Source organism: Labeo rohita, chromosome 1 (genome assembly GCF_022985175.1).
Source record: "Labeo rohita strain BAU-BD-2019 chromosome 1, IGBB_LRoh.1.0, whole genome shotgun sequence".
NCBI classification, from domain to species: Eukaryota; Metazoa; Chordata; class Actinopteri; order Cypriniformes; family Cyprinidae; genus Labeo; species Labeo rohita.
Window position 1 is genome coordinate 26,375,521 of NC_066869.1, and position 25,752 is coordinate 26,401,272.

General features: G+C 36.8%; 1 protein-coding gene across 4 annotated transcripts in view; it reads left to right on the forward strand.

The window, feature by feature from the left end:
• Window positions 1-25,752, forward strand: part of znf827 (zinc finger protein 827) — a 93,720-nt gene that overhangs the window by 59,632 nt on the left and 8,336 nt on the right. For all 4 annotated transcript variants that reach the window (XM_051119780.1, XM_051120571.1, XM_051122138.1 and 1 more), the window contains exons 6-12: window positions 2,356-2,595; window positions 5,648-5,702; window positions 5,789-5,889; window positions 16,059-16,196; window positions 17,189-17,527; window positions 21,080-21,277; window positions 22,897-23,074. In XM_051119780.1, the coding sequence (XP_050975737.1) occupies window positions 2,356-2,595; window positions 5,648-5,702; window positions 5,789-5,889; window positions 16,059-16,196; window positions 17,189-17,527; window positions 21,080-21,277; window positions 22,897-23,074 (1,249 nt within the window). The remainder of the gene's footprint in view (window positions 1-2,355; window positions 2,596-5,647; window positions 5,703-5,788; window positions 5,890-16,058; window positions 16,197-17,188; window positions 17,528-21,079; window positions 21,278-22,896; window positions 23,075-25,752) is intronic.

Here is a 25,752-nt window from a genome sequence, read left to right on the forward strand (position 1 = left end):
ACCGTTAATATTTTCAAAACTTAATTTTTGATTAGTAATATGCATTGCTAAGAACTTCATTTGGACAACTCTAAGGGCGATTTTCTCAATATTTTATTGTTTTTTTTTTTTGCACCCTCAGATTCTAGATTTTCAAATAGTTGTATCTCAGCCAAATATTGTCCAAATATTGACAAACCATACATCAGTGGCTTTCAGATGGTGTATAAATCTCAAAACGTTGATCCTTATGACTGGGTTTGTGGTCCAGGGTCACACATGACCGTTGAAAATGTATCTTTGCATGACAAAAATAAATCACTATTTTAAATTTATTCAAAATGAAATTATATTATTAATAATTAGTCTGTTTAATCTGTCAATCGATTAAAAAATAACTAAAATTAATCACACATTTTTCTAAAATTAATTGTGATTAATCTCACCTAACATTAACATTTTTAAATATACTTTTATAATGTAATAAATTCTCATACACTCTTCAAATTAAATGTAGAAACAAAATAAAGACTTATATTTTTAATATGTATCAAATGGCATCTCTTTTATGGCTGAAGGTGAGTATTATACCAATACTACTGATGTCTCTAGGAAATTATTCTTTTTTTCCAGTTTCCATTTTATGCAACTTAAACCCATTATAATAAATGTCACATTTACATGTGCCCTTCAGCAAGAAGGATATATACAGAAAATAAATAACGTTATCAAACACTAAATTCTAAATTAATTATAGATGAATCCCTAAAAGCTACAAAAGTTACTGATTTTCTCTTTTTCTTTTGTTCTTTGATTAACAGACATCACAGCAGCTGGGTTATTAGGTTATTTCGCTGCTATTACTTTAAGAGCTGCCACTGCTGAACGTGACTAAGATGTTTTGCGACTAAATAAATGCAATTCTTGTCAAGAAAAACGGGACAGAAGCGGCAGTTGTGAGTGGGTCGGCCTAGCCACTGCATAAACTGCGTTAAATATTTTTAATTAATCACCTATGTGAACGCGTTAATTTTGACAGGACTAGGTATAATATTTCACAATATTTCTATTTTACTATATTCTTATCAAATAAATGCAACTTTGGTGAGCATAAGAGACAACTTTCAAAACTACCCTCCAACCCAAATTTTTCAAGCAGTGCTATGTAGCAATAAATAAATACAAATAATAATAATAGAATGTTACCAATAATCTTATAGTCAATGTGGTACCATATTATTGTGCATCTGTTGTAATAACACCGCTGCTCAGTATACCACATGATTTGAGGTCTTTCATTTCCAGGCTTGGTAAAAATGAAACTGCATAATCAATAGGTTATACTAAAAAGGTTATGTACTCCAATAGATTACAGTTACATTACATAAACTGTAATCGGTGGAAATTACTTTTAATGTAAAAAACAAAAACCAAAAAAATAAGAAGTATCACCAGGGGACATTTTAACACGCTTAACGCGAAAAACTCTTAACGTGGCTTAATGCAATAAAACAATGTTTTTAAATGACCAAACTAAATAAACATTATTAAGAAGTCATACTATGTACAGACAAACTTGAGCTTGATCTTTTAAAAACATACATTTAATGCTTTAATGCATTAAGCCACGTTAAGCATTTTCTTTAACGGTTTTCTATGAGAGAAAAATGCTTAATGTGTAATTAAAATTGCGTTCGTACTATGGCACATATCTGCCTGTCTGTACATAGTATGATTTATTAACGTTTATTGAGTTTGGTCATTTAAAAAAAAAAAAACACAGTTTTAATGCATTAAGCCGTTATGCGTTTTCCTTGTGGGAGTTCTTGTGTTGCGTTCTTATTCTGGACTCATCTGCTTGTCTGTACATGGTACGCTTTATTAATAATGTGTTGATTGAGTTTGGTCTTTTAAAAACGCTGTTTTAATGCATTAAGCCACGTTAAGTGTTTTTCACATTAAGCGTTTTAGAATTTCCCTATCACCCTTGGCGGATCTGCCGCAATTTCATGGAATTGTGCTGCTCTATTTCTCTTACTCTCATTCAGAACAGTACATTTTTCCAAGGAGCATCCGGAGGCATCCGAGCACCTTATGTCGATTTCGCCTCAGGACGGCAACTGACTATCACATACACAAATGACACCACTCTAGTCTTAAGTCAGACATGTTCAAACCATTAAGGCAGTTTCCAAACATACTCATGGCAATGGCCACTTCTGCCATTACTTGAAATCTTTGCCTGAAGCAGAAGTGTAGCACTTAGGTTTAGAAGTTTGTTGAAATCTCCTTCCTTAGCATGCACTGCTAATTAGAATCAGTCTTATAATGGTGGTTTCCCAGTGAATTAACATTCACTTTAATTTGCATTTTCAGAGAATAACAAAGAAGCTTGCCACCAGAACGTCATAGTGAAGGCGGAGCCTATGGAAGTGGACCCGCCCCTAGAATTGGCCCCTCCCTCCTCCCATCTACTGGGCTTCAGCACTTCAGGGGCATGTGAGAAGAAGGAACCAATGGTCAACCTCCCAGATCCATTGCCCCGCCCCCAAAATGACCTCTTCTCCCAGGACATATCAGTCAAAATGGCCTCCGAGCTGCTTTTCAAACTGTCTGGTAAGTCTCTATGACAGAAGAAACAAAGGACAGACTGTGGGTTTTAAAAAAAGCTCTCTGCAGCGACAGTCTTCAGGTTTTCTTCTTCGCCGTCTTCTCTGATTGCTGCACTGACACACTAGAGAGTGGAGGGATATTTGTGGTGTTAAATGATGGCAGGATTGAGCTTTTCTTCCAAGAGCGTTCTGAGGATTAGCAGAGACAAACCTGCCCCCAGCGCTCCTCGCTGCCAGCTACGGCTCTCTTTAAATGCCATCTAGCACCTCGGAAGCCGATCACAAAAAACCTCCCCCCACACACACATGTATATATATCTATACACGAACCTCACACGCACGCCATTCGCACCCTCCCACCTCCCCCCCCTACCCCATGGGAGTGGTGTGTAGCTGCACAGTGTGTATGTATAACCCCTCAACCCTCGACTCCCTCAGATTGTTCTCAAACATTCTGGCTCAAGCACACTCGGTTGCACACACTTCCCTTGTCTCTCTCTTTCTTTCTCTCTCTCTCCCTCTTGCTCCTGTGCAGCATCGTCATGGCAACGCAGAGAGCCCTTCCATCCTCTGTGAGCTGTGTGACCGAGAGGGTGTCAGGGAGAGGGGGCTTAGGAAGTGCCACCCAGGGAGCAAGGTCATTACCAGACCACCAGAAGAGAGAAAGACAGGCAGATAGACAGACAGACACGAGACACTGTTCTCTTTTGCCCTCTGTTTTTTGAGATTTTAAAAGCAGTTTGGCAAAACATGGTTAAAAAAAATCTAACCACTGCAATCCCTGCTGAAAAGACCATCTTAAATCAGCATGCACAGCAGAATTATTTCCTTATTTAGTATTTCTGTCCTGTTTTTCCAGTAGAAATATCTAACATAAATTTACTTGAGTACGTTTGTGTAATATATTAAGCCTTTTTGTTAGAGAATTTATTAAATTCTAATATTTACTGAAATGCATTTTGTATTTTTTTTTTCACCCCCATTGGCAAATAGTTATTTTTAAAGAGTAAACTCACTATTCAGCAATTTAGCTGATTGTCTGACAGGAGTGCGATTTTCTAGTGATATCGTAATTCAACCGTTTTACCGTTTGTATCACTCCACTTGCGGTATTTGTCACAGCATGTGTCATGGCGGACACCCAAATTAACTAAATTTTTCTAAATCTGTTTTTGTGTCATGGAATGTAGTTTTAAAAGTTTTTTTTAGGAGAGAATGTACTTGTTTAAATTTCAAATATGTGATCCTTGACCACAAAACCAGTCGTAAGTATCATGGGTATATTTGTGGCAATAGCCAACAATACAATGAATAGGTCAAAATTATAAATTTTTCTTTTATGCCAAAAATCATTAGGATATTAAGTAAAGATCATGTTCCATGGAAGATATGTTGTAAATTTCCTACCTTAAATATATCAATACTTTATTTTTTACTAGTAATATGCATTGCTAAATCTTAATTTTGACAACTTTAAAGGCATTTTTTTGCACCGTCAGATTTCAGATATTCAAATAGTTGTATCTCTGCCAAATATTGTTCTATCCTAACACACCATATATCAATTATCAAAAGATTATTCAGCTTTCAGATAATGTATAAATCTTAATTTTAAAACAATGACCCTTATGACTGGTTTTGTGGTCCATGGTCACATATGCAGTTTGTTAATAAAGATAACGTCTATTTGAAAATTTGCTTCAACGTTTTCGTAGATGTGAGGTCCAGGGCGTCAGCGGCCGTCCAGTACTCATGAACCCGCAGAGAGCAACCTTACCTCGGCCAGATCTTCTGGAATATTCAGCTGGCTCTGATGTCTCTATAGTGGTTAGACATGAGATATAATTTGTTTTGGGTAAATCTAATTGGCAGTTTTTGGTCTCATTAATCTATATATTTCACCCTTAGTTTTGGCTAAGGGCAAAATCTCATTACGTTATATTTAATGTAAATTTAATGCTGTATATTAGAACGAATCACAGCCGTGCCAACAATTTCTTTATATTTTTACTGGAAAACAAGAATTCCATTATTTATCCTCATTTTTACCCCCACTGGCAAATAATTGTTTTTAAAGAGTAAACTCAGTAAATTTTGCTGATTGGCTGAGAGGAGTGTGATATTCTAGTCATATCAGAAATCAACCGTTTTACCATTTGTATCACTCGGCTTGCGCTGTTTCTCACAGCGAGTGTCATGGCAGACTCCGAAATCCACTATAATTTAATAAATAATACTGTTTTTGTGCCACGTTTTAGGTTAAGTTTTTAGGCGAGAATGTACTTTTAGAGTTTGTCAATGAGGATAACGTCTATTTGAAAATTTGCTTTGACGTTTTCGAAGATGTGAGCTCCATGACGTCAATGGCTGTTCAGCTCATGAACCTGCCAAGAGCAGCCTTACCTCTTCTGGAATTTGCCGCTGGCTCTGATGTCTTGGTTAAATATGAGATATAATTCATTTTGGGAAAACCTAATGGGCAGTCTTTAGTCTCATCAATCTATTTGTTCCAGAACAAATAGTTTTGGCAGAGGGCAAAATCTCATTACATTATGTTTTATGTAAATTTAATGATGTATATCAGAATGAATCACAGCTGTGCCAACAATTTCATGTTTATATTTTTACTGGAAAACAAGAATTCCATTCTGGTAAATCTGTCCTGGCTGGATAATTCTGTTCTAGCTGATGGACAAGCACAATCATTTTATTAACTGAAACTTGTTAATTCTTTTTACTAAAAAAATACTTTTATTATAGTTTTATTTTATTGAAAGCATTGAAATGACTAAAAATAAGTAAAACTTATCTTGATCTTGCATTACCAGCAAAACTGCATTCTATGCTACCACCGTCCAAAACATACAAAACAACGAAACATGGAGACCAGCAATGATTGTCTTTTTAACAGGGATGGATTAATCGTTAGATTTATTAATGAATAGTTCTACTAACAAAAAGTTTGCCTTATTTACACCTACTGGTGGCATATGCTTTTTGTAAGTACAACACAAAAACAAGCCTATTATTAACTCCATTGTGTTTTTCTTTTTCAGAAAAAGTAAGTAAAGCTAACGAAAACAAAGACAATGCGTCATTCGGTATACACAGGTAGGTTTGCTGTTGTGCAACTATTACGCTGCTAAAATTTAATGAATCACATTTATCGAATCTAATAGTAGCTTGTGATTTTCCAGCCCTTTCCTAGACGACCGCTTTAGACAATCACCTTTCAGCACGCGCTCCAAGAGCTCTTCCCCAGCTGAAGCCGGATCTTCAAGCAGGGTTGCCCAGCAAGGTAAGACTGTCTCCTCTTCACCCATTACTTACTCACATTCAGCATCCAAAATTGCCATTATGACAGTTACCGGTCGTATGTATTTTCTACTGTTCATGAAACTGTATATTTCATTATTCTTAATATGTAAAGAGGACATCAGATACCCATTTTCCCCAACTTGGTATGATTCTCTGGGGTCTTTGCGAAATATCTACAACACACTTTGATTAAAATTCCTCAATGGTCGTGTAAAACAACAAACATTTTACCTTGTCAAAAACAACTCTGTTCACAGCAGCTTGTTTCGGTGCATGTCTCTTTAAATGATTATGAGCTACTACTCACTCCACCCCCCACTTTTGTTTTTTTGTGTATTCTGAGGTGCCTTACCATCAAGAACAAAATTAATCCACTGCGTCCTCAGTGGGTTTGATGTCGGGAGAAAATGAAGACTCTTATGTTCACTTTTACATCTAACTACAAAACACTTGCATTGCTTACGAGACATAGTTGTCGCTACAGCTGTTTGAGCGTGGAGAAAATGGCGGACAGCATACAACTGGCTGAGGGTGGAAATATGCTAATACAGGACGGTCAGTGGTCGTGGGCGGGGCTTGAGCAGTATGACATCATACTGCACAGAAAATCAAAACGGCTTGATAATTGAAACTGTTTAGGGTTTTTTCGGATTAAAAAAAGGAGTGAATGGGTTTATCATTGTAGGGTGGTTGTGTCTACACACTGCTAAGACACATATGCAAACACAATGTGAAAGTGAATTTTACATCTGTTGTCCCCTTAAAAATTAAAAAAAGCACATATCATTTGATGATCATGTGGGTCATTCTATAATTGTGGGTACATCTCATGTCTGTGAAGTATATTTTTAATATATTTTCATCAATATAAAGCCCCGATGCTTAATTTTTAGTACACAATTATGTTTTTCCCAATCACTCTACTATGTGTTGAAAAGCCATATATATTGTTTAAAAATGATATTCATATCACACACAACCCTGGTATTCAGCTCTCTGATTTTATACATTTCCTCATTGTACTCTGCATTTAAGCAAAATTACCTCAAATATAAATTAATTTCATAGTTTGCCTTCAGTTAGATTAGGTTATCAGGACATTTGGGTGTGCGCTTTAAAAATAATAAGTGTTTATTGTGATAAATTCTGTTTTGTGTCAGGAAAACCATTGTCAACTAAGTTCCCCACTAGAAAACTCCCCCTCAAAAAGGAATGGTTTGTCCCATTCTCGCATAATTTGAAGTATGATGATATTTCCTCTAAAAGCACATGGATGAAATGCTAGAAGTTGTATTCTCTCTCTTTCCCCTAATATTGGTGTCAAGAGTGGATTAACTGACTGTCAACAGTGTTACACAAGTATTATTGCTGCAAATTTTAACAAGACAAATTAACTAAAACTTATGTTTATGAAAATGTATTTCTAAACATACCATATGCTCAGTAGTTCTAAGCCTCGATGTTGAGTATAGGCCCAAAACACTAAAAATGTCAACTAAGTTACCCAGTAAAGGTAACATGGTGGACAGCAGCAAACATAGATGGTGTTTTATGCACATATTCCTACAGATCACCTTTATTTATATAGCACTGTATACAATATAGATTGTTTCAAAGCAGCTATGTAAAGTCATGTTTGGGTTTTTGGGAAAAATTGAAACTTTTTCTTCATAATGTCAAATTCTAAATCTACCCCTAATTATAGAATGACCCATGTGTTAATTTGCTGCTAATATATGTTTTGGTGCTTTAACGTGAGGAATATCCCACATACATTTCTGCTGGGGGAAAAAAATGAACACGAGGAATTACAAACTCTGTGTTTAGTAGACACTTGTATGTTTTTGACATCCCTCATGGTCAGATGACAGTCTGTACAAATCAATGTAGGCACTACATTATGTTCCTTTCAGTTGTACTGTCCAGTAACAAGTCATTTTTATGCGGATTTGGTTTTCATTTTGGAGCCTGCTCACATCTACATAGATCTGTGCATACAAGCCGCCCCTCTCAACTAATGCGAGGCTACAGAGGCCCCACGTGCTCCCACCCAGCTCTGAGACCGCTGCACTGGGCAGCTGGCACTCCCTGCCTCCCTCTACTGGCCCCTCTGGCAAAGGGTAATTAGTTTGCGCTCGCCTGGCCCGATTCCCTACACCAGTTAATGAAAAAATGATTGGGTTTTTCATGTCCAGGGTGCGTGAAAGTTAATTCACTACACACTCAGACATGCGTTGGTTCTTACGCGCAGACACAAAGCGGACGTACACAAATCACATAAGAGCGGCCATGACCCTTGTCTACCTTTTTCATCTCTTTCTTGCTTTCTCTTTCAAATTCTTTCTCTTGCTCCGTGTTTTTGGCATTTCATTGCTGAGTGTCTAACATCTGACCCGGTGTGGGTAGTAACTCCCACTCCTTAGTTAAGACAAAGAGCTCTAATTTTTTATTTTTAACAGCACAATCAGTGGTCGAAAAATAATGAATTGCTCTAAAATAGTTCTGTATGAATGCCAGAAAGATAATCTGAATCAGTGTTTGTTTGCGTGTGTGTCTGTATGGCCAATTTGAGCATTTCTATAAAAACTGCATTTATGTTGCTCTTGGCTGCACCAGATGAACGGCACTGTCTGCTTTTACATCTTACTTTTAGATTTTCACTTAATTACACAAGTATACTTATGTTCATTGGGTCTGTGTCATCCTTTTTGTGTTCGGCGTGTGTGTGTGTGTGTAACACTCCTCTTCTATCCTTGTCTCTTGCCCCGAGTCATCTTCAGCATCACTGCGGAGGCTGTCTCTTCTCTCTCTAATAACACTAATTAAACCATTAACCACTTCAAGGCATTGATGTAAATGCTGTAGTGTCTCAATTAAGCGTCAATGCCTTATTTTTTATTGCAGAGTCATGAACTCTGTATATTTTTCCCCCAAATGTAGCATTGTTAACCCGTATCCAGCTGACTGAACGAGAAACTGGATAGTTTACCCAAAAATAAAAATTATTTCATTATTAACTCACCTGGAATATGAAAGATACTTGAAAGAACTTTTTTTGACCATTCTATGAAAGTCAATGTCGTCCAAAAAAACAATTGACTTTCATGTATACACCAAAAAAAAAAAAGAAAGAAAGAAAGATTTTTCAAAGTACAATACCACTCGAACGTTTGGGGATTTTTTAAAATGTTTTTAAGTCTCTTATGCTTACAAAGGTTGTATTTATTTGATCAAACATATAGAACAAAATAATACCATAAAATATATTTATAATTTAATATAACTTTTCTATTTTTAGATATTTTAATATTTATTTCTGAAATCTCTTATGCCTACCAAGTCTGCATTTATTTGATCAAAATAGAGAAAAAATAATAATACTGTAAAAATATGTTTACAATTTAAAATAACTATTTTCTTTTATATATTTTAAAATGTATTTCTGAAGTTTCTTATGCTTACCAAGGCTGCATTTATTTGATCAAAAATACAAAAAAATAAATAAATAAAATAATAATAATAATAATAATAATAATAATCATAAAATATGTTTATGATTTAAAATAACATTTCTTTATATATATGAAAATGTATTTAAAGCTGTTTTCTAGTTTTGATTTTTTTTTTTTTTTTTTTTTCTGGGGTCTCATAAAATGTATTATATATATATATATATATATATATATATATTAAAATTTAGTTCTGAAGTCTCGTATACTTACCAAGGCTGCATTTATTTGATCAAAAATTCAGAAAAAAAAACAAAATATTGTAAAAATATGTGGGCATTTTAAAATGACTGTTTTCGGTTTTAAAATGTATTTATTCTGTATTTTAAATTTTAATTTCTGTGATAGCATAACAATTACTCCACTCTTCAGTGTCCTATGATCCTTAAGAAATCAGTCTAATATGCATTAGAAAAATGTATTATTATTACCAATGTTGAAATCAGTTAAGCTAATTTATTTTTAGATTTTAGAATTTTAGAAACAGTAGTGTATACAAGTAAGTCATACAGGTTGGATATGAGGGTGTGCAAATGATAACAGAAGTTTAATTTTTAGGTAAACTCTCTCTGTAAGTTTGTTGAGAAGCCTGGTTGTGAAAACAAAACATTGGTTCCCAGCAATGCCGGTCTTTTCAACAGGGAGAGAAGGAGAGAGAAAAACATATCAGTTACAGGAAAATGAAGGTATTAGGTGAGAGTCATAAGCATTGCACAGGCATTCGTTCGCTCTTGTCCCCCCACTGAGGCATTGTGGGAAGGTGCCATCTTTTCCCTGGCAGTCCCCAGGCTCTGTGTCACACCAGAGCTGTCAGCACCACATCACGCCGCACTGCCGCTTGGTGGGACGTGAGTCAGACGCACAGGTTCGAATGAGCGCAGTGACTCAGTGGAACCGTGGGCCCCAGGGTGACGAGGCTGATTCAGGGCCCTGTGTCTGATTGTGTGTTGCCTTTTCTAAACTCGCTCATAGATTGAAGCAGAGGGCAAAACACCCACTGTAGTTTTAATTAAAGCTCTTATGCAGTGCAGGTCAGCGCGGGGGACGACTGGGAGACGGCACACACATGGCACCGTTGTTTAATTATGCGCTTTAGCGATGCTAATTCATGCTGGTAGTGTGGCACTACTAATAAAGTTGAGTCTTTAAGATTTAAATATGGTCAAAACAGCAGCCAATAATATTAAGTTTGATATCAATAGGTGCTTAAAGGTGTCAGTGGTATAAGGCAATGGTGCTTGGGGATAAAGCAATAGTTTTGTGCAGGAATGACAATTCTGGTGTAATTTACTCATCCTCATGCTGTTTCAAATCTGTATTATATTCTTTCATTCATAGAACACAAAAGATGTGACCCTGGACCACAAAACCAGTCATAAGAGTCAATTTTTTGCAATTGAGATTTATGGTTTGTTGGAATAGGACAATAGTTGGCCAAAATACAACTGTTTGAAAATGTGGAATCTGAGGGTGCAAAAAAAAAGAAAGAAAAATTCTAAATATTGAGAAAAACACCTTTAAAGTTGTCCAAATGAAGTTCTTAGCAATGCATATTACTAATCAAAATTAAAGTTTTGATATATTTACGGTAGGAAATGTACAAAATATCTTCATGGAAAATTATCTTTACTTACTATCCTAATGATTTTTTGACATAAACAGGGTATCTGCAGGATTTCTAAGCTCAAATTTAAGACTTTTTAAGATCTGCACAAATAAAATTAATATATTATGTGCAGGGTAGGACAATGTCTATGGTAACATATTGAACTGTAAAATGACTGTAAAAGCATGATTTACCGTTCAGATACAACTTTTCACAAAAACAAAAAGTTTTATAAAATGATAAACTTCACATTTCAGCCTTTAAACCATTTTTAAGAAAATGGATGAGTCTAAAGTATTTATTATATTAATTTAATCAATTGTTCTCAATATATTTTTTATTCATTTAATAACATATAAATACATTTTACTGTTTAGAATTTTATAATGTATTATCTTCTTATATATCCACAAGTTCACATTTTCAGCTCTGCTTGCTTGCAGGGTAAAAACATTGTCGATTTTTACACAGGTCTAAACAAAAACAACAGGCTTGTTGAAAATCCACATTTATTCTCTGCCAGCAGGTGGCGCTTTTGGAACGGAAGAAATATAACTCGGTTTTCTCGGTAATGAAAGAACACAAAGCAACGCAGCACCTGACTTTGAAATGTGCAGCGCACATATTTAATGGAATCATAGCCTTTTTTTTTTTTTAATCATCACATTAAGCCATATTGCAATTATGGTCTTTCCGTTCTCAAATTTAAGACCCCTTGAAATCATAATTAAGACATTCTTGTACAATTTAAGACTTATTATTGCCTTAAATTTGATACAACTAAATGTAAGAGTTTTTAAAACCATGCAGAAACCCTGATAAAAGAAAAATTGATAATCTTGACCTATACAATGTATTTTTGTTTATTGCTACAAATATACCTGTGCTACTTAAGACTACTTTTTTTGGTCCATGATCATATATATTGAAAAATATTTGTGACCACTGCTGATTTTCAAAATTTGGAACAACTTAAAGGTTATTGATTGATTGATTGAGAACTTTCCCTTTAAGCCAAATGAGGGCAAGATTCTCTGTTGTCACTGAAGAGACGGGCTGTGACACCATCAGTTTTCACTACATGATTATCATGGTTAAAAGACAATATTATCATGATATCTAAAAAAACTAAATAAAGCTCCCCGTCAAATTCATCATCTTGTTTATTTTGTGTTTTCTCATTTTTGGTAAATGATTTGCAAACAGGGAGGCAGTGAGAGTTTTTCATCATAACTGTATAAAAATGCTTTTTACACTTCCTGCAAACTGGGATGTCTAACATCCTGCTTTTTTATGGAATTTAAAAAATTCACACACTGGCATTCTCTTTTTTTTCTCCAGTATCTCGCTTTCACCTGTCATCTCCTCCAACATGATTTTGTGTGACAGCAGTGGCCACACACTGCCTCGTCATCATCTTTCTTTTCTGAAATATTTCTCAATAGATTCTTTTAAGCCCAAATGATTTAATGTATTATTCCTGATCATTTTACTCACTCCTATGCCATCCAAGATGTTTTCAGTCGAAAAAGAAATTAAGGTTTTTGAGAAAAACATTCCAGGATTTTTCTCCATATAGTGGACTTCAATGGGAGCCAGTGGGATGAAGATCCAAATTGCAGTTTCAGTGCAGCTTCAAATGGCTCTACACAATCCCAGCCGAGAAATAAGGGTCTTATTTAGCAAAACAATCTGTCTTTTTCTAAAATATATATACAATTTAACCACAAAAGCTTGATAAGACCCTTATTCCTCAACTGGGATTGTGTAGATCCTTTTGAAGCTGCACTGAAACTGCAGTTTGGACCTTTGACCTGTTGGCCACCATTGAAGTCCACTATATGGAGAAAAATCCTGAAATGTTTTAATTACTTTTTTTTTTTCGACTGACGAAAGAAAGACATTAACATCTTGGATGATATTTTGATTATCAGGAAATTTTTATTCTGCAAGTGAACTATTTCTTTGACAGTGTAGAGGTTTTACTGTATATCAACAATTGTCTCATTTGTGTCTGTTTTTATTTCACCTAAGGAATTTTAAAAGAAAAATCGGAGAAAAAGTTGTTACTTATTTAAAACATAACCGAGAACTCCATTGATCTATAAAAGAGTAGCGTCTGAGCAATAAAAGTTTCTTCTGGGTCATAATTTCCTTACTTTTCCCCCGTTGGCTTAAAACCGAAGTAATGTGCCTCGTTTTTCTCAAGTAAGTAATACATCAGCAGTAAAATCGAGCAGGCAAGCAAGACATCACTTATCCTCATGTCTCTTAAAATAATGATGGATTTCAGAACTTACCACAGGATAGATGGCTTACATTAGTTTTAACGGGTGCTTTAGGACCAATAAAAACCTTGGCATCCCTGTGCATGATAACAATGAAATTGACACCCTGACATTAGATTGCCCTGTAGACGTATATATTTAACTCAGAAGCGTCTTTCATCCAAGATCACCGTGAGGAGTAAAGGGGCACTTTTAGCATCGTTCCCTATGACTCCGACAAGTCAGACGACCCCTCCCGCTGGGCCACTCTGAGACACTATTCCCGTCAGGACTTTTGGGTTTGGTCTCTGGCAGAAGATACGAGCAGTCTCATGAAAATGTCCTTCAGGTCTTGCGTCCAAGGCCAGTGCATCTGCTCTTTAATTGCCACCATTAAATCCTCTCTGATATGCCAAAAAAATGCTGTTTCTCCCCAACCACTTGCCCCCCCTTTTCCTTGCCATGCCCCCATCAATCCTGAGGCTGCATTGCTTATGACAGCATTTGTAAAAAATGTGCCTATTTATGAGCAAACCACAAGTCCAAAGGGACGGGCACACACCCGCTGCATATCCAAAAAGCCCCTTGAATGTTTATTGACTGGATCAGAATGCATCGGTACATGCACAAGCAAAAAAAACAAACAAAAAAAACCCTCAAGTCATTGATATGACCTATAAACTCAAAACATGCATCTCTGAATGCCTTGACATGATTAAAGACCCTTTCAGTTGTAAACCGCAGGCTTTTTTTTAAATAAGTATACATATTTCTGTTCCGTTTTGGCTCGTAAAGAAACGTTGCTTAACATTTGGCAACCTCTCTGCCTCTTGTTTTGTACAGAATTATGACCAGGCGTTCATATTGCACCAGACATCTATTTGAAGGGGCCGTGTTGCATGATGACGGAATTTCTCTTCGGTTTATATATTTATTTATCTATTCATTTATTTATCTCTCTCTGCCTCCTTCCGGAGAGAGAAAAGGCGTGGCGCTGCATTTTAATTTGACGCCAAGCCAACCACCTTCATCAGAAGGTTAATTCAGCCGGTCTCCTCCACTTGTGTGGCATGCTGTCTCTCTCTCTCTCTCTCTCTCTCTCTTACTCTCTGTCTTCCCCTCTCTCGCTCTTCTAATGAAAGGTGAAAAAGGAGCACACAGTCCAATGTCAAGATAAAAAACACCTTGTTGGCTCCCTGATCTGGATGTATAGACTCATCAACATATTATCCAACACAGGGACAGAACACACACTGACCTCTTGCCAACCTCCGTGTCTCTTGGTTTCCCGGTTGTACCTGCAATTAGTAGTCCTCATGTCTCACAAGTATGAGTATGATATGTCAAGAATTCAGACAGATTCATCTGAGGAAGTAAATGTTCTGGTGTAGCATGTGTATTGTGATCTCAAGGATGTCTAGAGCAATCACCCAAAGAATTTTTAGTTATAATATTCCAAGATTTCAGACTGGAATGAGACAAAATGTGAATCATTTAAAGAGATAGTTCACCTAAAAATGAATATTCTGTCATTTATTACTCACCCTCATGTCGTTCCAAAACCGTAAGGCCTCCGTTCATCTTCTGAACTAAATTTGGAATTAAATCTCAAACACAAAAATATCTTAATTTGTGTTTTGAAGATGAATGAAGATCTTACAGGTTTGGAACAAATGAGGGTGAGTAATCAATGACAGAATTTTCATTTTTGGGTAAACTATACCTTTAAGAAGCATCACAAGAGCAGTAGTCTGGTCTGAAATGCTGGCACAGACAAGTAGAGTGATACAAACGGTGAAACATTTAGGGCTGCCCTCGACTAAAGATTTTTCTGATCGATTAGTAGTCGTTCATTTTAAGGATTAATCGGATGTTTATTAATAAACCATATAAATCATAATAATGAGCCTTTAATTGCCTACATAGCTGTTCAAGTGCACACAAAAAAAGCTTTCCAGAGTGTGTGTGTCTGTGAAAAACAACAAGGAGACTGCATTAATGTTTTAATAATTTGTTGATAAACTAGCTCTTTCTTTGTTTTTGGCTTAAGAGTTGAATTCAGCAACACTGACTCATCATCTCTGCAGTAGTGATGTGCCTGTATGCATGTTTCATATGGCTACATAATCTGAGAATATTTGTTTTCTAGTTTAACTGGTTCATTTAAAAGTAGACATCTCACTCTCTGTAGATATATTTTTAATGTCTGTAAGGCAAGTAGACTATACAGAAAGTGCATCCCGTTTGCCTTAATTATTTTACAAAAGCACAACGTTTTGTTGTAATTCTGAGTCCACAAATAAACATAGAGTCTTTATAGATTCAAAAGATGTATTACTTTTATCTGTAAGACCAAAAATGACAGAGTATTTTAAGTGCCTCAATTTGTTATGCAGGGAGCGCGCTATGTTCAGCTTCCACACTCTGCACAGACACTTTTCTAAAGTTGCTACTACATACATCTTTCACATAAAAAGCTATATTTGAGGTCGATGAATGATAGGTGCACGTTATGATGTCCTGCTCAGTGTACTACATTACCACACAGACCAGATGTTAACGATCTGTCCGTCACGGACTGCGAGACCTTGCCACTTCCTGCAGTATACTAAGCAACTAACAAAATTTTGGTCGACCAAGCCTCTTCTCGTCGACTAATGGTTAATCGACTATTAGGGGGCAGCCCTAGAAACATTCCAGTGCTGTTGGACTATATTAAAGAACCAAAACTAACTACTGTATAATATCTGATGTTCAATCTGTCCAGATCCAGAGAAGGTGAGTAGTGAGCCAGGAAATGGACTCGCCCAATGGAGACTCAACGAACAGCTCTTTCCCTGCCCTGTTTGTGGCAAAGTGTTTGGTCGCCAACAGACTCTCTCCAGGCATCTCTCCCTACACACAGGTGAGAATACATGCTCTCAAACAACATTCAGCTGGATACATTTTTCTGGTCCACCTTTAGGGATATTTAGGCGAAATTAGGTGTGTTCGGTAGCACGTTACCATCAAAAACAAAACTAATCCACTGCATCCTCAGTGGCTCTGAAAATGTAGACTCTTATGTTCACTTTTACATCCAACTTTAAAACACCTGCATTGCTTACAAGACGTTGTCACTACAGCTGCTTGAGCACAAAGAAAGTGGCGGACAGTGTACAACTAGCTGAGGGCGGAAATATACTAATACAGGAGGGAGGGGGGTTTATCATTGTAGGGTAGTTGTGTCCACACACACTGCTAAGACATATATATGCAAACGCCATGTAAAAGTGAACTTTGCATCCAGTATCCCCTTTAATTTGTCTGGGTAATGGCTTTTACCAATTGACCAGGTTAAGGACATCTGCTGGTTCACAAAATGTTAGACAAAGGCCAAAAAAAAAAAAAAAAAGCTTTGTTAAATGTTATATTTGCACATGTACACATATATGTCCAACAATGTTGAATGTTGTCATTAGGACGACTAATTCTCTAAGTAAGTAAATAAGGTTCACTGGACTAGATTACCCTTCTTTTAAAGAGATTAGGCTACTGATTAGTCCTGGTGGGAAAAGTACCTAAGTAATTACTAAGCTGTAAAGAAGTCTCCCCAAGCACTAAGCTCCCCTGGAGCACCACACAACCATGACCAGCCTCGCCTGATCCTTGAACAATCGCATCCCGCAGGTCCCTGAGGAGCATCAATGAGCCGTCTGATCACAGTCCATTCAAATACATCTCAGTCTAGACTACAAAACAAATACATAAATACAAAATCCTGTGAGAACGGTGAGCCTCAAGAGTAGATCTCAGAATAGGCAAGAAGAGACGGGACACCTTATAAACATCATCTATCTTCAAAAGTGTGTATGTTGTTTGTTTTCTTTCTAAATGCTCTCTTGTTTGTCTCCGCAGAAGAGAGGAAGTATAAGTGTCATTTGTGTCCGTACGCGGCTAAGTGCCGAGCCAACCTCAACCAGCACCTCACCATCCACTCAGTCAAACTGGTGAACACAGATGCCGAGCAGATTGTTACCGCTGTTACCAACGAAGGCCCAGAGCTCAAAAACTGCCCCTACTACTACAGCTGCCACGTCTGTGGCTTCCAGACAGAGTTAAACGCTCAGTTTGTCAGTCATATGTCTCTCCATGTAGACAAAGAGCAGTGGATGTTCTCGCTTTGCTGTAGCACCTGTGAGTATGTGGGAGTGGACGAGGCCGAGATGAAGGCTCACATCAGTGCAGGGCATGCAGGTAAGATCTCACCGTTCCTACATTTTACACATTACCTGTTGAAATCTTGAGTTTTAGATGCTGGTGTGTACACTTAAATAATTCAACTAGCAAGGTCTTCTTGGTCAACTAGCCTTTCCAGAAAGACCACGCTGGTTAAATTTTGCATGTACATCATGCCACTGCTGCTACTCCAGCTAGACTAGCATCTAACCACTATAGTCTAGCCTGGTCTTTTTTAGCGGGGGTGCCTAACATACCTTCTTGATCTTGTTTTAAACACTTGGTAAACCTTGGCGCAAGTCCATCATAATATTTGCATTTTTCTTTTGAAACTCAAACTGCTTCTGCTAAGGGGCAGGGAGTCGGACTTGTACCCGAAAGGTTGCGGGTTTGAGTTCCAGGTCCGGCAGGGATTGAAGGTGGGGGGAGTGAATAACCAGCGCTCTCTCCACCCTCAATACCATGACTGAGGTGAGTCCCTTGAGCAAGGCAGCGAACCCCTAACTGCAGCGATAGCAATATGGCTGCCCACTGCTTCGGGTGTGTGTTCACGGTGTGTGTGCGTGTTTGTTCACTACTCAATACTGTGTGTGTGCACTTGGATGGGTTAAATGCAGAGCACAAATTCCGAGTATGGGTCACCATACTTGGCCACACATCATGTCCTTTCCTTTCCTTTCCTTAAAGTTGTAATTAGGTAAGTTCTGATTGCCTAAAATGAAAGATTTTGGAACTAAAAACTATTGCATTCATTGGAAAGCAGCTAAAGCATGCTTGCTAAATGTTGCTAGAATCTAAGTAAGGTTTGTCCAAGAAAGAATTGGATTCAGATTTGCTAGGTTTGTTGCTACGCAATTATCTTTGGTTGCTAAAGGGGTCTGAAAAGTTGCTAAATCGACTTGTTGACTTGTTTGATAACTGTAGTTATTTTCTATTACATTTATTAAGTTCTATAGACCAATTTGGAGCAGACGTCACAGTTACTTCATTTGCAGATGTGCGCGCATAGTGGTTGCAGAAAAACACTGGTGATAAGTCGAGAGAAACGGGAAAAATCCACAGAATAAGAGATAAAATGTATTGTTGTGCCTTTGGATGTCAGAATCGGAATGCAGATCATTTTTATTGAATACTGTCGTCAAAACCGCCACTTGAAGCTAAACGCAGACGTTTAAACAGACAGACTATGGTTGAAACCTGCTATGATTACTTTACTTTTAAAGCATAAATTTAATTTAAGCAATAGTTCTACATAATATTCACATATGCAGTTCATAGGGGACATATTATATTAGCCCTACAGTTACAGCAGTTTAAAGCTATAACATGTTACATTAACCTATTTTATTCCACATATTCTGACTTTTTTCTTGCAAACGCAAGTTTATATCTCGTATTTCGGACTTTATAACTCTATTTAACTCAACAATAGCGAGTTTGTCCATTCTGAGGGGAAAAAAGTCTGAAGCGTAGGATATAAACTCAAAAGAGAGAATGGCGAGTTTATTTTTCTTACCAGAATTGTGAGATATAATCTCGGAATTCCGAGAAAGATTTGAAAGACTCAAATTTACCTTTTTGTATTTGTTTATTCCATGGCTTCCATTGACTGCCACTTGAAAACGTCATCACTGTTTGCAAACAGTAAATTGGTGTATAAGTTATGTTTGGTGGTGCCAATGATGCAGAAATTACACTATTAAAGGGATAGTTTACCCCAAAAAAAAAAAAATTCTGTCATAAATGACTCATCCTCTTGTCGTTCCAAACTTGTAAGACCTTTGTTCATCTTCAAAACACAAATTAAGATATTTTTGATGAAATCCGAGAGCTTTCTGACCCTGAAAGGTATTAAGAACATCGTTGAAATAGTCCATGTGACATTAGTGGTTCATCCATAATTTTACACGTGTCGTAGTACTCACCTGAACACGCGGCAAAGACAGATATGGAAGAGAAGAAACTGTCGAATGAAGATAGTATTTTTGTTTTCTTGGCACAGAAAGTATCCTCATAGCTTCATAACATTACGGTTAAACCACTGATGTCTCATGGATTATTTTAACAATGTCCTTACCACCTTTTCGGATCTTAAACATGGTAGTTGCATTGCTGTCTATGCAGGGTCAGAAAGCTGTCGGAATTCATCAGAAATATCTTAATTTGTGTTCCAAAAATGAACGAAGGACTTAGGGATTTGGAATTATATGTCTGAGAGTAATTAATCACAGAATTTAGATTTTTGGGTGAACTATCTCTTTAAGGTCTGAATCACTGGGTGGTTCTTGTTGACACAGAAACTCACCAGAGTTATTATAGACAAACACCTCAATCTTCAGGTTCTGCGTGGGGTTCATTATTAGTCGGTCGTGGAACCGACCGAGGGTTCACTTTTGAGTGGGTGTGTGAGTTTATATTTAACTGCGAGGCCTTGTGTTATTAGACCCAAGGAGGCTGAAAAATCGATAGCCCTAGTCATTCACGACTAACCATCCAAGAAGGCCCAACACCGCCATGTCTCCCACACTCACCCTCACACCACGGAGCTCGAGTCCACTTCCAGCAAGACAGTGAGCTCAGAGAGTGACAGCAAAAGAACAAGTTGGTTTGTCAACTGCGATTTAGCGCCCTGCCAGAGACACCCCTTGCTGCAGATTGGCTGACCTCGGGTCAGCGCCTACCAGCCCGCACTTCTTTGTCTCCTGCTTAGGAAGGTGGCTGAGAGTTGTGGCTGTCACCAGGGTGCCCGCCTGGCAGCTGTTCTCTTCATCACACATGCTTTGCTTTACACCGCAGGTGTTCGGCTAAACCTGGACGTTAATTCATCCTGATATTTCGTCCCACCTCCACCGCGTACAGTAGCCTCAAAGAGGCCGTCGAGTTCACTCACGGAGATGAAGTCCTGCTCTTCATAAGGCATACGAGTCACACAGCGCATCTGTATTCAAAGATGTCATTGCAGCTGACAAAAGATTAAACATGACCACCTACTCTGTATTCCGCATGCGTTCTTTCAAAGGAACGGCAGTCTTAACATGTGAGCGAAGCGCGTGTGTGAGCTGGTATCGGCCATTTCGTGAGCTCTGAGAGCCCTAGGGGAGAGCCGTGGCCTGAGATGCTCCCGCCATCTTAGCTGTGGCGGCCCTGACCTAGGCAGCCCCCCTCCCCTGCTGCTCTCAGGCACAGCGTAGATCAATAAGAGCGCAGGCTTGAGTGTTCTGGCTGCTTGGATACAGAAGTCAGGCTAAACCCGCAAGAGTGCCTCTTAGGGAAGAGAGCCCGCCTCCCGACTTTTAAGGCTTAATACTGCACTGCTCTAGGCATACATATTCCAGCCCGGCTCACTGGGTGGATTTCGATCAATTGGAGGATTTTTCTGCCTTTTGCTTTACTCATTACAGAATTCATTATCAAACCTTGAGCTCTGAGAGATGCTCCCGCCTAATTCTCTGATGGCTTAAGCTAAGCCGAGTCTTTGATACCATCATGTCATTCAAATGCGGAGTTTGTCTTATATTCTGGAAGTGACCCATAATATCTCTCTTTCTTTCTTTTTTGTATCCCGCACAGGTCTCAATTCCAGAAGCCCTCTCAGTGAGACCAAGAGCACTTCCTCCTCTCTCTCAGCCCTCAGCGACTCCCTCAACAGCTCTGAAGGTGGAGATGTTGCCCAAGGTAACGAAGAACTAAAAAGCCTTTTGGCCCCGCCTTCTTCTGCGGGCAGTCAATCAAGCTCAGGCCCAGGAACAGAGGAAAAAGCAGAGAAAGGTGAGGCTTTTATATAGTACTCTGTAAAAGTTTGACATTTTTTAAATTATTTTTTAAAATAAATTAATACTTTTATTCATCAAGGATGTATTAAATCGATCAAAGGTGACAGTTAAAAGTTTTGCATTGTTACATAAACATATATTTCAATTAAATGCTGTTATTTTCAACTTTCTATTCATCAAATAATCTTACAATATATATATATATATATCATGTTTCCACAAAAATATTAGGTAGCACAACTGTTTTCAACATAATAAGATGATAATAAGAAGAAGCAGCAAATTAACATATTAGAATGATTTCTGAAGGATCTTGTGATACAAAAGACTGGAGTTATAGCTACTAGAAAAAATCAGCTTTGCATTACAGGAAAAAATTACATTTTAAATTATATTCCAATAAAAAAATGTAATAATATTTCATAATATTACTGAATTTTCCATCAAATAAATGCAACATTGCAAACATTGGTGAGCGTAAGAGACGTTTTTCAAAAATATTTTTCAAAAATAAAACAAAGAAATCTTAGTGACCCCAAACTTTTGAATGGTATTCTAGAAAAAAACTAAAAAATACTGAATTTTTATGATATTAACATTATTATAACCATTATAATGTAATAATGGTAGTTCAGGAAAGTTAACAGAAGTTATTATACAGTGTTACCATGGAGAAAAAAAAAGATTTTATATATATATATATATATATATATAAGAAGTCTCTTCTGCTCATTAAGCCTGCATTTAATTAAACCAAAGACCTGCAAAAACAGTGAAATTTAGAAATTCTTTTACTGTTTAAAAAATTTAAATAACTGTTTTATATTTTAATATGTTATTTATTCCTGTGATTTTTAGCATTGTTACTCCAGTCAGATGATCCTTCAGAAATCATTCTAATATTCTGATTTGCTGCTCAAAAAAAAGCATTCATCATTATTATGTTGAGTAATTTTTGTTATTATGTTGAGATACATTTTTATTATTAATATCAATATTTAAAACAGCTGAGTAGAGTTTTTTTCAGATTTTTTTGATGAATAGAAAGATCAGAAGAACAACATTTATCTGAAATAGAAATTATCTAGGCATTAGAAATGTCTTAATCATCATTTTAAAGCATCCTTGCCAAATAAAAATATTCATTTCTATAAATTAATTAACCTTACTCCAAGCTTTTGAATGGTATAGTGTATAATGTTACTAAAAAAAAATCAGCATATTAGAATCATTTCTGGAGGATCATGTGACACATTTGTGAAGTAATGATGCTGAAAATGTAGCTATGATCACAGAAGTAAATTACATTTTAAAATACATTCAAATAGAAAACATTTTAAATAGTAAAAATATTTCACAATATTAGCGCTTTTGCTGTATTTTGGATCAAATAAATACAGGCTTGGCAGTAGACTTCTTTAAAAAACATTAAAAGTCTTACATTTTGCTGTGTTTATATATAGTAATCTTTAAGAGAATCACCGAGTTAAATAATTGATTAAATATCTAATTTTTGATGATCCAGTTGCTTATAACCAACGCATACTGACACAACATAATATATAGAGATGATAACAACATTTTTTTCCTCTCTCTTCCTGACCCAATTCTTAGGCTTTGAATGCGTCTTCTGCAACTTTGTGTGTAAAACTCGACCCATGTACGAGCGGCACCTACAGATCCACCTGATCACGCGCATGTTCGAGTGCGACGTCTGCCACAAGTTCATGAAGACACCCGAGCAGCTCCTGGAGCACAAGAAGTGCCACACCGTCCCCGCTGGAGGGCTCAAGTAAGGAAAGCAAGTACAGCACGTGCCTCCCCACAACCTCACAAAACCCGCCCCCACCCAACCTCAGCCCCTACCCCCTCAGACAGGACACAGCCCGGGTTAAAAACAGAGTCTATCCAGGAGCACTGGTCGAGGATCAGGCTGGATTCACAAAATAAATGAGCGAAAGTTCATCGATCATTGCTTCAGGGTAACCTCTCTGTGGAGCTGCATAGAGTAAAAGCATGTTGCAGACAGAGAGTTCCTGAATGTGCCTGAAACATATATGAGCACACAACTCATATCAAATCGACTGAGTCAGAGATTTGAATTTACTAAAGAAAGTAAAGGAAGAGTTGACCAATTAAAGGGGTAGTTCATCCAAAATTGAAATATACCTTCGCTCATCTTCAGAACACAGATTAAGACATTTCTGATGAAATCTGAGAGCTTTCTGACCCTGCATAGACAGCAACATAACTGACACGTTCAAAGCCCAAAAAGGTAGTAAGAACATCGATAAAGTAGTCCATGTGGCATGAGTTGTTTACCTTAATTTTATACTTTTTCTGTGCAAAGAAAACAAAAATAATGATTTTATTCAACAGTTTCTAACAACGTCAGTCTTCACTGCACGTTCAGTAGAGTACCAGAAAAGAAGTTGTTGAATGAAATCATTATTTGTTTTCTTTTGTTTTTTTCTCCTTTAAAGAGAAATGAAAATGCAGTCATCATTTACTGTCCCTTAAGCTGTTCCAAACCTCTATGAGTTTCTTTCTTTGAGCACGAAAGAATGTATGTGACCCTGGACCACAAAACCAGTCTTAACACCATGTCCTAACCACACGCGACGCACAATTCCAGCGACAAGCGATTTGGGTGTCCACGCCACACACAACGCGACAGTTATCACAGCCATTTAGAAGGGCAGACACTGCACTCCCAACAAAATGGGCAAGTTTATGATCTAATTCATAAATATTAAACCTTTTTAGCATTATTAAATGTACATATTGAGTGACTGATACTGTCTTTGTTATGGGACACACTTGTTGGTTTGCATTGAGTTCACAGTTTTAATGTACACATTTGCTTTAATTTTTTCTCAAAATATGAGGTAAACTTTCTGTTGTTTCTGTGAGTATGGCCATAAAGGTCATACAAAATGATATTCAAACTCACATTAGACACATTCAACTTAGAATGACCCACATAATCTGTACCTGAAAATTATCACCGTCATTTGTATGTTGTTGTTCCAGCCGCGATGTCACGGAAATAGGAACCGTTTCTTAAATAGAAATTTTGCGCATTGCCGCCGTGGCTACTTAGGACAAAAACTCTACTTAACATGGAAAAGACACCTTTTATATTGTCTATTAATTAAGACACGATGTAACTAGCACATGTATCTTTGTAGCATTAGCCAAAAATACATTGTATGGGTCAAAATTATTGATTTTTCTTTTATGCCAAAAATCATTAGGATATTAAGTAAAGATCATGTTCCATGAAGATAGTTTGTAAAACTATTTAAAAACATAATTTTTATTAGTAATATACATTTCTAAGAACTTCATTAGGACAACATTTTTTGCTCCCTCAGATTCCAGATTTTCAAATAGTTGTATCTTGGCCAAATATTGTCCTATTCTAACAAATCAATAAAAAGGTTATTTATTCAGCTTTCAGATGATCTATAAGTCTCGACTTCAAAAAACTGAGCCTTATGACCAGATTTGGATCACAGATTTTGAAGAATGTTGGTAACCAAACAGTTGACGATAGCTATTGACTTTCATAGTTCTTTTTTTCCACACTATGGAAGTCGATGGCTACCGTCAACTGTTTGGTTTCCAACATTCTTCAAAATATCTTTTTTTGTGTTCAACAGAAGAAAGAAACTCATAAATGGACACTTTTAGGTTTCAAAAAGAATGCAAAAATGGCATGAAAGTATAAGTTGTCCTTACAACATATTACTAGTCTTTTGTTATTTTTTGAAAGGAACAGACCATAATTTTAGCGATTATTCTAGTGTAGTAGTGAAAGTCTAAATCTTGTCAAGTAATACGTTCATCTGCTTCACAAAATGGATCAGAATGATTCATGATCTAATTGTAGTTAACAGCTTTTTTTGAAGGGAAAGATATTCTGTAAAATCAAATTTGGTCTGTTCCTTACATAGCTTTAAGAAAATAGCACATGAGTCATAAGGACCACATTTATTGTTTTATCCATACTTTTTGAAGTTGTTTAAGAATTTAATATTATACGACCTTTTTAGAGGGATAGTTTACCCATTAATAACTCACCCTCTTGTCATTCCAAACCCGTAAGACCTTCATTCATTATCGTGACAAAAATTTCTGTATTTTTGATGAAATCCAAAAGCTCTCTGACCCTGCATAGGCAGCAAGGTTCCTATCATGGTCAAGGCACAGAAATGTAGTAAGGACATCATTAAAGTGGTCCATGTGATACCAGTGGTTAAATTGTAAATTTATGAAGCTACAACAATACTTTTTGTGCGCAAAGAATAAAAAAAACGACAATTTCTTCTCTCCTGGGAGAGTCTGCCGCTATTAACGAGAGAAGGAAAAGTTCTACAAACCTTCGATTTATTGAATTACATTTTGATTTAGAAGAGGAATAATAAAGACCCTTTCCTTTTTTACTTATCAGTGTTTAGGGAAGTT